Source organism: Mustela lutreola, chromosome 2 (genome assembly GCF_030435805.1).
Source record: "Mustela lutreola isolate mMusLut2 chromosome 2, mMusLut2.pri, whole genome shotgun sequence".
Classification (NCBI taxonomy): domain Eukaryota; kingdom Metazoa; phylum Chordata; class Mammalia; order Carnivora; family Mustelidae; genus Mustela; species Mustela lutreola.
The window spans coordinates 75499542-75515442 of NC_081291.1; the positions used below are offsets into that span (position 1 = coordinate 75499542).

The following is a 15901-nucleotide window of genomic DNA, read 5'->3' on the forward strand; positions in this document are numbered from 1 at the left end:
AACACAAGAAATAACTGGTGTTGTCGAGGGTGCAGAAAAAGAGGAACCCTCTTGCACTGGTAGGAATGCAAACTGGTACAGCCATTCTGGAGAAAGGTGTGGAGGTTCCTCAAAAGATAAAAATAGTACTACCTTATAATCCAGCAATTGCACTACTAGGTACTTATTCAAAGGATACAAAAAAAAAAATACAGACCCAAAGGTGTACATGCACCCAGTATTTATGGCAGCATTATTAATGCTAGCTAAATTATGGAGAGAGCCCAAATGTCCATTGACTGGTGAATGGCTAAAGAAGATGTGGCATATATTTACAGTGGAATAATACTCAGCTATCAGAAGTATGAAATCTTGTCATTTGCAATGACGTGGATGGAGCTAAAGTGTATTATGTTAAGCAAAATAAATCAGTCCAAGAAATACAAATACCATCTGATTTCACCCATATGTGGAATTTAAGAAAAAAAAAACAACACATATGACCATATTGGGGGGGGGCAGAGAGAGCGAAACAAACCATAAGATACTCTTAACAATAGAGAACAAGGGGCACTTGGGTTCATTCAGTTAAGGATAGCCTCTGGGTACTGTAATGGGATCTTGCATCTGACTTTGTGCTCAGCGGGGAGTATCTTTCTCCCTCTTACTTTGCCCCTTCCTCCCTCCACTTGTGTGCGTGCCTCTCTCTGCCTCAAATAAATAAACCTTTAAAAAAAAGAGAGAGAGGAAAAACTGAGGGTTGATAAAGGGAGGTGGGTGAGACTGGGAGGATGGGTGAAGGGTAGTAAGGAGGGCACTTTAAATGATGAGTACAGAGTATTATTTTGTGCAAGTGATGAGTCACTGAATTCTACTCCTGAAACCAATATGGCACACTATACATTACCTAGCTAAAATTTAAATAAAAGTATGAAACAAATGAAACAAAATAAATAGGAACCATCTTTATACAGTAAATAAAAGAGTATTTATCCTTTCTAATGGAGGCATAATACTCCATTGGATATGTGGACCATATCTTCTTTATCCTTTCATCTATTGAAGGGCATCTTGGCTCTTTCCAGAGTTTGGCAACTGTGGCCATTGCTGCTATGAACATTGGGGTATATAGATGGCCCTTCCTTCCATGACATCTGTATCTTTGAGGTAAATGTCCAGTAGTGCAATTGCAAGGTCATAGGGTAGCTCTATTTTTCATTTCTTAAGGAGTCTCCACACTGTATTCTAAAGTGACTGCACCAACATGCTCTCCCACCAACAGTGTAAGAGGGTTCCCCTTTCTCCACGTCCTCTCCAACACTTGTTTCCCATCTTGTTAATTTTGGCCATTCTAACTGGTCTAAGGTGGTACCTCAATGTAGTTTTGATTTGATTCTCCCCGATGGCTAACGATGATGAACATTTTTTTATGTGTCTGTTAGCCATTTGTGTGTCTTCATTGGAGAAGTGTCTGTTCATGTATTCTGCCCATTTTTTGACGTGTTATCTGTTTTTTGGGGGGGTTGAGTTTGAGGAGTTCCTTAGAGATCTTGGATATCAGCCCTTTCTCTGTAGCGCCATTTGTGTATATCTTCTCCCATTCCGTGGGTTGCCTCTTTGTTTTGTAGACTGTTTCCTTTGCTGTGCAGAAGGTTTTGGCCTTAATGAAATCCCCAAAGTTCTTTTTCGCTTTTGTCTCCTTTGCCTTTGGAGACATGTCTTGAAAGAAGTCGCTGTGGTCAATGTCGAAGAGGTTACTGCCTGTGTTCTTCTCTAGGATTTTGATAGTTTCTTGGCTCATGTTGAGGTCTTTTATCCATTTTGTGTTTATCTTTGTGTATGGTGTAAGAGAATGGTCAAGTTTCATTCTTCTCCATATAGCTGTCCAATCTTCACAGCACCATTTATTGAAGAGACTGTCTGTTTTCCCCTGGATATTTTTTTCCTGCTTTGTCAAACACCATTTGGCTATTTGAGTTGCAGGTCCATATCTGAGCTCTCTACTCTGTTCCACTGGTCTGTATGTCTATTTTTGTGCTAGTACCATGCTGTCTTGGTAATCACAACTTTGTAGTAAAGCTTGAAATCAGGCAACTTCATGCCCTCAATTTTGTTTTTCTTTTTCAACTTTTCCTTAGCAATTCAGGGTCTCTTCTGGTTCCATACAAATTTTGTTTGTTCCCACACTTTGAAAAATACCGGTGGAATTTTGATCAGGATGGCATTGAAAGTATAGATTGCTAACAGACACATGAAAAAATGTTCATCATCATTAGCCACCAGGGAGATTCAAATTAAAACTACATTCAGGTACCACCTTTCACCAGTTAGAATGGCCAAAATTAACAAGATGAGAAACAAGATATGTTGGAGAGGATGTGGAGAAAGGGGAACCCTCTTACACTGTTGGTGGGAATGCACGTTGGTGCAGCCACTTTGGAAAACAGTGTGGAGATTCCTTAAGAAATGAAAAGTCGAGTTACCCTATGACCTTGCAATTGACTACTGGGCATTTACCCCAGATACGGATGTTGTGGAGAGAAGGGCCATCTTACCCCAATGTTTATAGCAGCAATGGCCACAGTTGCCAAACTCTGGAAAGAGCCAAGATGCCCTTCAACAGATGAAAGGATAAAGAAGATATGGTCCATATATCCAATGGAATATTACTCCTCCATCATAAAGGATGAATCCCAAGTTTTGTATCAACATGGGTGGGACTGGAGGAGATTATTCTGAGTGAAATAAATCAAGTGGAGAGAGTTAATGATCATATGGTTTCCCTTACTTGTGGAGTATAAGGAATAACATGGAGGACATTGGGAGAAGGAGAGGAGAAGTGAGGTGGGGAAAATTGGACAGGGAGATGAACCATGAGAGACTGTGGATCCTGAGAAATAACTGGAAGGTTTTGGAGGGGAGTGGGGTTTTGGCTGAGCCTGGTGGTGGGTATTAAGGAGGGCATGTATTGCATGGAGCACTGGGTGTGGTACATAAACAATGAATCTTGGAACACTGAAAAAATAAGGTAAAATTCAATATTTTTTAAAAATTGCTCTTTTGTAGACTATGACTTAGTACAAGCAAACAAATCCAGAAGCAATAAATCCAAATAAATCCAATCCAAGTTGGTCCCATGGGGGTTATTTAAAAAAAAAAAAAAAAAAGACAGAGCATCAAAATGGATTTTAAAGACGTAAGTACCACCTTCATGGTTGGTGAAGCCATGAAGAAACCACCAGAACACACTTTAATTATCACAATACAGACAAGTTAAAAGAAAAAAGGAGAAAAAATTATGCCACCATGATAACACAAATGAAATGTAAACCATAGTAGCTACATTTATTTCAGACAAAGCTGACTTCAGAACCAGGAAAATGAGCAGGGATAAAGAAAGGAGTTACCTAAGAGGAGGGGGTCCATTCTCCTGTAAGACATGAACAATCCTTCACCTACATGCATCTGACAATACAGCATCAATGTATGCGACACAGCAACTGTTGACAATGGGAAAGAAAAATGGAAAAATCCATTCCCTTGATGGACGGACATTCGATACCCAAATTCACTATTTCAGCATGAAACACTACTCTTTCAGTAATTGATACATGCCATCATGCACAAAGTCCTTAAAGATGAGTTGAACAGTACCTTTGATCAACTGAATCTAAATGACAATTATGTAATATTGTATCTAGCCACAGGAGAATACAAAGTCTTCCCAAACTCAAGTGAAACAGTCACCAGAATAACCATATTCTGAGGTTTAAAAAAAATGCCTCATAAAATCTAATACAACAGACCTCATACAAATTATGTTCTTAGACCCCAAAGAACATAAACATAGAAGGCTATAACAGAAAGATATCTAGAAAATTCCAAAATATTTGGAGACTAAGCATCACATGGATCAAAAACAGAACACTCAAAAGAATTTTCAAATATTTTGTAATAAATTAAAATGTATGTACACCTTTATAAAATTTGTGGACTACGTGGGGGAGGAGTCAAGATGGTGGAGAAGTAGCAGGCTGAGACTACTTCAGGTAGCAGGAGATCAGCTAGATAGCTTATCTAAAGATTGCAAACACCCACAAATCCAATGGAGATCAAAGAGAAGAACAGCAACACTAGAATCAGAAAATCAACCACCTTCTGAAAGGGAGGACTGGAGGAAAAGTGAATCCAAAACAACGGGAAGATAGACTGCAGGGGGGAGGGGCTGGCTCCCGGCAAGTGGCAGAGCAATGGAGCACAAAATCGGGACTTTTAAAAGTCTGTTCCACTGAGGGACTTTGCTCCAGAGGGTAAACCGGGGTGAAGCCCACGCGGGGTCAGCGTGGCCCCAGGTCCCGCAGGGTCACAGAAGGATCGGGGGTGTCTGAGTGTCGCAGAGCTTGTAGGTATTAGAACAGGGAAGCCGGCTACAGAGACAGAGCCGAGGAGGGAGCTCTCAGCTCGGGGTTACCTTGAACGGCCGCAGGCTCGGTGAGCCTGGAGTGCGGCCAGAGGCCAGGGAGACGGGAGTAATTGGGCACTATTCTCTGATGGCGCACTGAGGAGTGGGGCCCTGAGCTCTCTGCTCCTATGGGCCGGAGACTGGGAGGCCGCCATTTTCATTTCCGTCCTCCGGAACTCTACGGAAAGTGTTCCCCGAGCGGATTACTCAGCAGCCCGACCCCTGGTAAGGGCGGTGCAATTCCGCCTGGGGCAAAGACACTTGTGAATCACTACAACAGGCCCCTCCCCCAGAAGATCAACAAAAAATCCAGCCAGGACCAAGTTCACCTACCAAGGAGTGCAGGTTCAATACCAAGGAGAGCAGCGGAATTCCAGAGGAGGAGAAAGCAAAGCACTGAACTCATGGCTTTCTCCCCATGATTCATTAATCTTCCAGTTAATTTAATTTATTTCTTTTCAATTTTTTTCTTCTGCTGCTAATTTTTTTTAACTTTTACTCTTTTCTTTTCTAACGTTTTTAAACTAGTTTATCTATGATATATATATTTTTTCTTTATTCATTTTATTTTTTTAATTGTTTCTTTTTTTTTTTCTGAACCACTTTTATCCCCTTTCTCCCCCCCCCCCCACGATTTGGGGTCTCTTCTAATTTGGTTAAAGCATATTTTCCTGGGGTCTTTGCCAGCCTCTTAGTATTTTACTTGCTCCTTCATATACTCTTATCTGGACAAAATGACAAGGCAGAAAAACTCACCACAAAAAAAAAAAAAAAAAAAAAAAAAAGAACAAGAGGCAGTACTGAAGGCTAGGGACCTAATCAATACAGACATTGGTAATATGTCAGCTATAGAGTTCAGAATGATGATTCTCAAGGTTCTAGCCAGGCTCGAAAAAGGCATGGAAGATATTAGAGAAACCGTCTTGGGAGATATAAAAGCCCTTTCTGGAGAAATAAAAGAACTAAAATCTAACCAAGTTGAAATAAAAAAGTTATTAATGAGGTGCAATCAAAAATGGAGGTGCTAGGAAGAAGGGGCCGGCCTTCCAGCAAGAGTGACGCAAGATGGCAGCCACCACGGGCTCGGGAGTAAAAGTCCCTCGCAATTTTCGACTGTTGGAAGAACTGGAAGAAGGCCAGAAAGGAGTAGGAGATGGCACAGTTAGCTGGGGTCTAGAAGATGACGAAGACATGACACTTACAAGATGGACAGAGATGATAATTGGGCCTCCGAGAACAATTTATGAAAACCGAATATACAGCCTTAAAATGGAATGTGGACCTAAATACCCAGAAGAACCCCCTTTTGTAAGATTTATAACAAAAATGAATATGAATGGAGTTAATAGTTCTAATGGAGTGGTGGACCTAAGAGCCATATCAGTGCTAGCAAAATGGCAGAATTCATATAACAACAAAGTTGTCCTGCAAGAGCTCTGGCGCCTAATGATGTCTAAAGAAAACATGAAACTCCCTCAGCCGCCTGAAGGACAGTGTTACAGCAATTAATCAAAAAGAGAAACCACAGGCCCGCCCCCCTCCCCCATTCGATTTAAGCAGTCATTTTCCACAGTAGTACATTTTCTAGATACGTCTTGTAGACCTCAAAGTACTGGAAAGGAAGCTCCCATTCAAAGGCAATTTATCTTAAGATACTGTAAACGATACTAATTTTTTGTCCATTTGAAATATATAAGTTGTGCTATAACAAAAAAAAAAATGGAGGTGCTCACTGCTAGGATAAATGAGGCAGAAGAAAGAATTTGCAATGCAGAAGACCAAATGACAGAGAATAAAGAAGCTGAGCAAAAGTGGGACAAACAGCTATTGGACCACGAGGGGAGAATTCGAGAGATAAGTGACACCATGAGACGAAACAACATTAGAATAATTGGGATTCCAGAAGAAGAAGAAAGAGAGAGGGGAGCAGAAGGTCTATTGGAGAGAATTATTGGAGAGAATTTCCCTAATATGGCAAAGGGAACAAGCATCAAAACCCAGAAGGTGCAGAGAACCCCCCTCAAAATCAACAAGAATAGCTCCACACCCTGGCACCTAATGGTAAAATTTACAAGTCTTAGTGACAAAGAGAAAATCCTGAAAGCAGCCCAGGAAAAGAAGTCTGTAACATACAATGGTAAAAATATTAGATTGGCAGCAGACTTATCCACAGAGACCTGGCAGGCCAGAAAGAGCTGGCATGATATATTCAGAGCACTAAATGAGAAAAACATGCAGCCAAGAATACTATATCCAACTAGGCTATCATTGAAAATAGAACGAGAGATAAAAAGCTTCCAGGACAAACAAAAACTGAAAGAATTTGCAAACACCAAACCAGCTCTACAGGAAATATCGAAAGGGGTTCTCTAAGCAAAGAGAGAGGCTAAAAGTAGTAGATCAGAAAGGAACAGAGACAATATACAGTAACAGTCACCTTACAGGCAATACAATGGTACTAAATTTGTATCTCACGATAGTTACCCTGAATGTTAATGGGCTAAATGCCCCAATCAAAAGACACAAGGTATCAGAATGGATAAAAAAACAAAAACCCATCTATATGTTGCCTACAAGAAACTCATTTCAGACCTGAAGACATCTCCAGATTTAAAGTGAGGAGGTGGGAAACAATTTACCATGCTAATGGACATCAGAAGAAAGCAGGGGTGGCAATCCTTATATCCGATCAAATAGATTTTAAGCCAAAGACTATAATAAGAGATGAGGAAGGACACTATATCATACTCAAAGGATCTGTCCAACAAGAAGATCTAACAATTTTAAATATCTATGGCCCTAACGAGGGAACAGCCAACTATATAAAACAATTAATTAAAAAAAAATCAAAGAAATACATCAACAATAATACATTAATAGTAGGGGACTTTAACACTCCCCTCACTGAAATGGACAGATCATCCAAGCAAAAGATCAACAAGGAAATAAAGGCCTTAAATGACACACTGGACCAGATGGACACCACAGATATATTCAGAACATTTCATCCCAAAGCAACAGAATACACATTCTTCTCTAGTGCACATGGAACATTTTCCAGAATAGATCACATCCTCGGTCCTAAATCAGGTCTCAACCGGTATCAAAAGATTGGGATCATTCCCTCCATATTTTCAGACCACAATGCTCTGAAGCTATAACTCAATCACAAGAGGAAACTTGGAAAGAACCCAAATACATGGAGACTAAACAGCATCCTTCTAAAGAATGAATGGGTCAACCAGGAAATTAAAGAAGAATTGAAAAAATTCATGGAAACAAATGATAATGAAAACACAATGGTTCAAACTCTGTGGGACACAGCAAAGGCAGTCCTGAGAGGAAACTATATAGCGGTACAAGCCTTTCTCAAGAAACAAGAAAGGTCTTAAGTACTCAACCTAACCCTAAACCTAAAGGAGCTGGAGAAAGGACAAGAAAGAAACCCTAAACCCAGCAGGAGAAGAGAAGTCATAAAGGTCAGAGCAGAAATCAATGAAATAGAAACCAAAAAAAATGATAGAACAAATCAACAAAACTAGGAGCTGGTTCTTTGAAAGAATTAATAAGATTGATAAACCCTTGGCCAGACTTATCAAAAAGAAAAGAGAAAGTACCCAAATAAATAAAATAATAAATGAAATGAGGGAGATCACAACTAATCTTATTTATTTACCCAAATAAGTAAAATAATAAATGAAATGAGGGAGATCACAACTAATTTTATTTATTTACCCAAATAAGTAAAATAATAAATGAAATGAGGGAGATCACAACTAACCAAAGAAATACAGACAATTATAAGAACATACTATGAGCAACTCTACACCAACAAATTTGACAATCTGGAAGAAATGGATGCATTCCTAGAGACATATAAACTACCACAACTGAACCAGGAAGAAATAGAACACCTGAACAGACCCATAACCAGTAAGGAGATTGAAACAGTCATCAAAAATTTCCAAACAAACAAAAGCCCAGGGTCAGATGGCTTCCCGGGGGAATTCTACCAAACATTTAAAGAAGAGCTAATTCCTATTCTCCTGAAACTGTTCCAAAAATTAAAAATGGAAGGAAAACATCCAAACTCATTTTATGAGGCCAGCATCACCTTGATCCCCAAACCAGACAAGGATCCCATCAAAAAAGAGAACTACAGACCAATATCCTTGATGAACACAGATGCTAAAATTCTCACCAAAATACTAGCCAATAGGATTCAACAGTACATTAAAAGGATTATTCACCATGACCAAGTGGGATTTATTCCAGGGCTGCAAGGTTGGTTCAACATCCCCAAATCAATCAATTTGATACAACACATTAATAAAAGAAAGAACAAGAACCATATGATACTCTCAATAGATGCTGAAAAAACATTTGACAAAGTACAGCATCCCTTCCTGATCAAAACTCTTCAAAGTGTAGGGGTAGAGGGGACATACCTCAATATCATCAAAGCCATCTATGAAAAAATCCACCGCAAATATCATTCTCAATGGAGAAAAACTGAAAGCTTTTCCGCTAAGGTCAGGAACACGGCAGGGATGTCCATTATCACCACTGCTATTCAACATAGTACTAGAAGTCCTAGCCTCAGCAATCAGACAACAAAAGGAAATTAAAGGCATCCAAATCGGCAAAGAAGAAGTCAAACTATCACTCTTTGCAGATGATATGATACTATATGTGGAAAACCCAAAAGACTCCACTCCAAAACTGCTAGAACTTATACAGGAATTCAGTAAAGTGTCAGGATATAAAATCAATGCACAGAAATCAGTTGCATTTCTCTACACCAACAACAAGACAAGAAAGAGAAATTAAGGAGTCCATCCCATTTACAATTGCACCCAAAACTATAAGATACCTAGGAATAAACCTAACCAAAGAGGCTAAGAATCTGTATCAGAAAACTATAAAGTACTCATAAAAGAAATTGAGGAAGGCACAAAGAAATGGAAAAATGTTCCATGCTCCTGGATTGGAAGAATAAATATTGTGAAAATGTCTATGCTACCTAAAGAAATCTACACATTTAATGCAATTCCTATCAAAATACCATACATCTTTTTCAAAGAAATGGAACAAATAACCCTAAAATTTATATGGAACCAGAAAAGACCTCAAATAGCCAAAGGAATATTGAAAAAGAAAGCCAAAGTTGGTGGCATCACAACTCCGGACTTCAAGCTCTATTACAAAGCTGTAACAAGACAGCCTGGTACTGGCACAAAAACTGACACATAGATCAATAGATCATAGATCATAGATCAACAGACACACAGACACATAGACACACAGAACAGAATAGAGAGCCCAGAAATAGACCCTCAACTCTAGGGTCAACTAATCTTCGACAAAGCAGGAAAGAATGTCCAATGGAAAAAAGACAGCCTCTTCAACAAATGGTGTTGGGAAAATTGGACAGCCACATGCAGAAAAATGAAACTGGACTATTTCCTTCGACCACACATGAAAATAGACTCAAAATGGAGGAAGGACCTCAATGTGAGAAAGGAATCCATCAAAATCCTTGAGGAGAACACAGGCAACACCCTCTTCGAGCTCAGCTGCAGCAACATCTTCCTAGGAATATTGCCAAAGGCAAGGGAAGCAAGGGCAAAAATGAACTATTGGTATTTCATCAAGATCAAAAGCTTTTTCACAGCAAAGGAAACAGATAACAAAACCAAAAGACAACTGACAGAATGGGAAAAGATATTTGCAAATGACATATCAGATAAAAGGCTAGTGTCCAAAATCTATAAAGAACTTAGCAAACTCAACACCCAAAGAACAAATAATCCAATCAAGAAATGGGCAGAGGACACGAGCAGACATTTCTGCAAAGAAGACATCCAGATGGCCAACAGACACATGAAAAATTGCTCCATATTACTCGGCATCAGGGAAATACAAATCAAAACCACAATGAGATATCACCTCACACCAGTCAGAATGGCTAAAATTAACAAGTCAAGAAATTACAGATGCTGGCGAGGATGTGGAGAAAGGGGATCCCTCCTACACTGTTGGTGGGAATGCAAGCTAGTGCAACAAGCTCTGGAAAATAGCATGGAGGGTTCCTCAAAAAGTTGAAAATAGAACTATCCTATGACCCAGCAATTACACTACTGAGTATTTACCCTAAAGACACAAATATAGTGATCCGAAGGGGCACATGCACCTGAATGTTTATAGCAGCAATGGCCACAATAACCAAAACTGTGGAAAGAACCTAGATGTCCATCAACAGATGAATGGATCAATTGATTTGGAATTCTAAGTATTTGGCCACAAGAATTTCAATGTTTTGGATTTGTTGATGCAGCTGCAGGCCTCCTGGCTGAGGATGCTGAGTAGTTTCTGTCACAAGGACCCATTTCTGTTCTCATCTGGGAGAGCGGTGAAGGGAGCACACTGGGGTAACGTTTCCTCTCAGGTTCCAACATTTGCATTTGTTCCACAAGGTACAGCGAGGCCCTGAAGAATCTGAGCATAAGAATGTGGACTGAACAGCTACACCACATTCCTGCTGAACAAAGGAAAGCAACAGGTAAATGATAGAAACATAATCTTACACTTTTAATTTGAGAAAAATCTAAGCAATGAGAAATAGTCAATCTAGAAAGGGGCAAATGCTAAAATGCCTGCTGGTTTTTAATGATGCGTGTTTCACTTTTCTAAGACTTTTCCAAAGACATGAAGCACGTGAGCAGAAGTAAAAAATAGTTGGCCATGGGACACCTGGGTGGCTCAGTGGTTTAAGCCTCTGTCTTCAGCTCAGATCATGATCTCAGGGTCCTGGGATCAAGTCCCACATCAGGCTCTCTGCTCAAAGGGGAGCCTGCTTCCCCCCCTCTCTCTGGCTGCCTCTCTGCCTACTTGTGATCTTTCTCTCTGTAAAAAAAAAAAAAAAAAAAAAAAAGATATTTAAAAAATAGTTGGCTATGAGAGAAATCCAAGGCCCAATCAGGGTGACCTGTCATTTCATACCCGCAGGACATTTCTCATCCAAAAGGCAGATAAGCATTGGCAAGTATGTGGAGAAATTGGAGCCCCCATGCACTGCTGGCAGGAATGGAAAAGGGTACTGTAATTTGGGAAGGAGTCTTGCAGGAATTCAAATAGTACAACCCAGGTATCACGTGACCCAACAGCTCCCTCTTAGGGACATACCTATAAGAACTGACAGCATATGGCCACCAAAATCTTACCCATGAATGTTTCTAGAAGCATTATACATAATCATCCAAAAGTGAAATCAACCCAAATGTTCTTCCACTGAGGAACAAACTGTGCAGTATTGATACAGTGGAATACTGATCAGCCAAATAAAAGACATAAAAAACCCATTCATGCTACCACATCAATGGACCTTGAAAACATTATGCTAAATAAAAAAGGCAGGCACAAACAGTCTGCATTATTCCATTTATACCAAAGGGTCAAAATAAGCAAATCCTTTGAAAGACAAAATACATTCCTGTTTCCCTGGGCCTTAGAGGTTAGGGGAAACATCTGTGAGGGATTTCTGGTGCAGGGATAATGTACAACATCTGGAACCCATTGTTGCGATTTGCACAATTCTGTGAATATGCTAATAAAAACCCACAAACAATAAATATGAAAATGCACACCTTAAAAGTGACCTACATTGTCAACTTTCTCTCGGGAAAGCTCTTACAGTGTGATTAAGTGTACATCATCATAACAGAAAGTAAACCCCAGAATGGAGTATGGAATGTTGTCCCCTCATGTTGAGGCCTCTGAACTATGGGAAATGAACAAGGAGATTAATTATACTAGTGAGTATTCTAAGTACAAGACCCACTGAAATATTCAGGAGGATTTCCATGTTTCAATTTCAAAGAAAAACAAGAGCATCTAAATTGAAAAAAAAAATCACAATTTCAGAATACAATTATCATAACTCAGGCAGAGGGTAGTTCAGTGAAACCAAACCAAACCAAAACAAAACAAAACAAACCCCACCAGTTCCTATGAGAGGTTTTGAATGGAGGGATTGATGCTCTGAATTTGAAATTAGACTCACATTTCTTATGGTTCCATCCACAAAGATGACATGAAAAATGACACAGTCCTGGTAATGGTGTGTCTTTTGAAGGGATTTTTTTTTTTTGAGAACAACAATATTAAGACATAGATCCTTTGTGATCATGAAGAATTGGATCTTCCAGAATCCCAGAGAAAACTCAGAATTCAGATTCCATTGTATAGGCATTGCACTGAGTCCTCCTTGTGGTGGGGGTGGATTCCAGAAGAAATGCTATGACACAGAGTGAAAAGTTCAAAGCATGCTGTGTTTCACAAGGCTATTTGTCATAGAGAACAAAGAGGTGGTTATCAAAGTGGAGCTGGGTGGAGGGATGGGCAAACTGTGTGAAGGGAATTAAGAGTACCCTGATCCTGATGAGCTAGGAACAATGCATCGAATTATACTGGAATTAAGAGAGAAAAATGAAATTACACTGGATAAGAGAATATATTGGAATTAAGAGAAGAAAATGTAATGATATGAAGTGAAATCAAACTGGAGAACATAAAAAAAAAACAAAAAAACTTAAAGGTGATTTGTTGGCCATGGATGCATCTCAAGTATCCATGATGTAGCAGACATTGATATGGTTCAAGGCAACCAGCAGGCAAAGTCACAAAGAATCATAAAAACTTCAATACTGTGTGCAGTGAGAGTTCATAGGCATGTGTCTATGAAACTTCATCAAACAAAAATGTACCTTCTACAGTGTTCAAAAACACACAGAGAGAGTTTAGGCCCTTGTCAGAAAGGTTGGTGGCCTCCCCTTAACCACAACTCAACAGAATGACAACAAAGAACAATCCCAGACACAGTGTCCACTCCAGCACCTCTAATGGATATGAATCTAAGCCACATGTCACAAATTGACTTTAGGGTAGCAGTTAAGAAGACAATAGTCAGATTGGAGAAAACTATTGATGGCAACATAGATTTGTTAAGGGCAGAAGTGAGAACAGATTTGGCAGAACTTAAAAATGCTATCAAAGAGATACAATCTCATCTAGATATAGGGTAAATGAGAAGAACAAATTAGTGATCTTGGAGATAAACTGATAGAAAAGAAGGAGCAAGAACAAACAGTATAGAATCCTTGAAAACAAATTTAGAAACCTGAATGACAGCATGAAATGTTCCACTGTCACGGGTTGAAGCCTATGCCTTTGGCTCAGGTCATGATCCCAGGGTCCTGGGATCGAGTCCCATATGGCTCTCTGCTCAGTGGATAGCCTGCTTCTCCATCTCTCTCTGCCTCTCTGCCTACTTGTGATCTCTGTCTATCAAATAAATAAATAAAATCTTTTTAAAAAAAGAAAAAAGAAATGTTCCACTGTCAGAATTTTGGGGACCACTAAGGGGTGAAGAGAGAGAGAAAGTGGACTAGAAGATATATTTGACCAAATCTTAGCCAAGTACTTCCCTAATCTAGCAAATGAAACAAACAATCATGTCCTAGTGACAGAGAGGACACCCCTGAAGATCAATGAGGGCAGACCAAGGCCCAGGCATGCAATGACACAACTTGCAAATCTTAGAACCAAGGAAACTATTTTAAAGGGCAGTTAGGGAGAAGAGATTCCTTACAGGGGGAAGAAAATCAGGATAATATCAGACCTGTACACAGAAACTAGGCAAGCTGGAAAGGGCTGGCAAGACATATTCAAGGTACTAAATTAGAAGAATAGTCAAGAATTCTTTATCCAGCAAGGTTGTCATTCAGAATAGATGGAGAGATAAGAAGCTTCCAAGACTAGCATTGACTGAAGGAATGTGACCACTAAACTGACCCTGCAGGAAATATTAAAGGGAGTGGTGTTCTATAAAAGGAGAAAAACCCCATGACAGAGAACAGAGATATACAGAGATAACCTATAGAAACAAGGACTTCACAGACAACATGATGACATTAAAATCTTATCAGTCAATAATCACTCTCAAGGTGGAGGGCCTCAATGATCCCATAAAACAGCACAGGGATGCAGATAGATAAAAAGACAGGACCCACCCATATGCTGTCTACAAGAGATGCATTTTGAACCTAAGGTACATCCACACTGAAAGAGAAGGGATGGAGAATCATCTTTCATGCTAACAGACCTCAATAGAAAGTTGGGGTATGGGACGCCTGGGTGGCTCAGTTGGTTAAGCAGCTGCCTTCGGCTCAGGTCATGATCCCAGCGTCCTGGGATCGAGTCCCACATCGGGCTCCTTGCTCCGCAGGGAGCCTGCTTCTCCCTCTGACTCTGCCTTCCACTCTGTCTGCCTGTGCTCGCTCTCGCTCGCTCTCTCTCTGACAAATAAATAAATAAAATCTTTAAAAAAAAAAAAAAAGAAAGTTGGGGTAGCAATTCTGATATAAGACAAATTAGATTTTAAGTTAAAGATTGCAGTTAGAGATACAGAAGGACACTATATCATTCTTAAAATGTCTATCCAACAAGAAGATCTAACAACTGTAAATACCTATGCCCCCAACATTGGAGCAGCCAACTACATAAGCCAACTAACCAAAATAAGGAGACATATTGATAAGAATACATTAATTGTAGAAGACCTTAACACTCCATTCTCAGCAATAGATCATCTAAGCAGAAAATCAACACAGAAATAAGAGCTTTGAATGACACACTGGCTCATATGGACCTCAATGATATACACAGAAAATTCCACCTTAAAACAACAGACTACTCATTCTTCTCCAGTTGGCATGAAACTTTCTCCAGAATAGACCACATACTGGGTCACAAATAAGGGCCCAACTGAAACCAAAAGATTGATATTATTTCCTGCATATTCTCAGACCAAACTGGAAATCAATCACAAGAAAAAGTTTGGAAGAAATTCAAACACTTGGGAACTAAAGACAACCCTGCTCAAGAATGTTTGGGTCAACCAGGATATCAAAGAAGAACTTAAGCAATTCATGGAAATCAATGCAAACAAAGACCCTTTGATCCAAAATCTATGTGATACAGCAGAGTCAGTCCTAAAGGGGAAATTCATAGCCATCCAAACCTCACTCAAAAAATAAAAAATCCTGAGTATACAAACTGTCTTTACACCTTAAAGATCTGAAGGATCAACAACAAATTAAGCCTACCCCATGCACAAGAAGGAAAATAATTATGATTAGAGCAGAGATCAATGAATTAGAAAGCAGAAACATGGTAGAACATAAGCTGGTTCATTGAGAAAAGTAATAAGATGGTTAAACCAGTGGCCATACTTACCCAAAACAAAAGAGAAGGACCTAAATTAATAAATTTATGAATCAAAGGGGAGATATCATGACTAACACCAAAGAAATAAATACAATTCTGAGAAATTGTTATCAATAGCTATATGACAATAAATTAAGCAACCTGGAAGAAACGGATGCAGTCCTAGAAACCTAT

At 39.4% G+C, this 15901-nt stretch overlaps 1 protein-coding gene across 1 annotated transcript; it reads left to right on the forward strand.

Moving 5' to 3' along the window:
• Positions 1-5475: 5475 nt before the first annotated feature.
• On the forward strand, positions 5476-6154 carry LOC131825814 (ubiquitin-conjugating enzyme E2 variant 1-like). Its single transcript, XM_059165196.1, has one exon. The coding sequence runs from the start codon at positions 5507-5509 to the stop codon at positions 5948-5950; it is 444 nt and encodes a 147-aa protein (XP_059021179.1). The 5' UTR covers positions 5476-5506; the 3' UTR covers positions 5951-6154.
• Positions 6155-15901: the final 9747 nt, after the last annotated feature.

Bases quoted from the DNA above. Each gene is read 5' to 3' on its own strand.
- LOC131825814 (XM_059165196.1), top strand. From the start codon at position 5,507: ATGGCAGCCACCACGGGCTCGGGAGTAAAAGTCCCTCGCAATTTTCGA.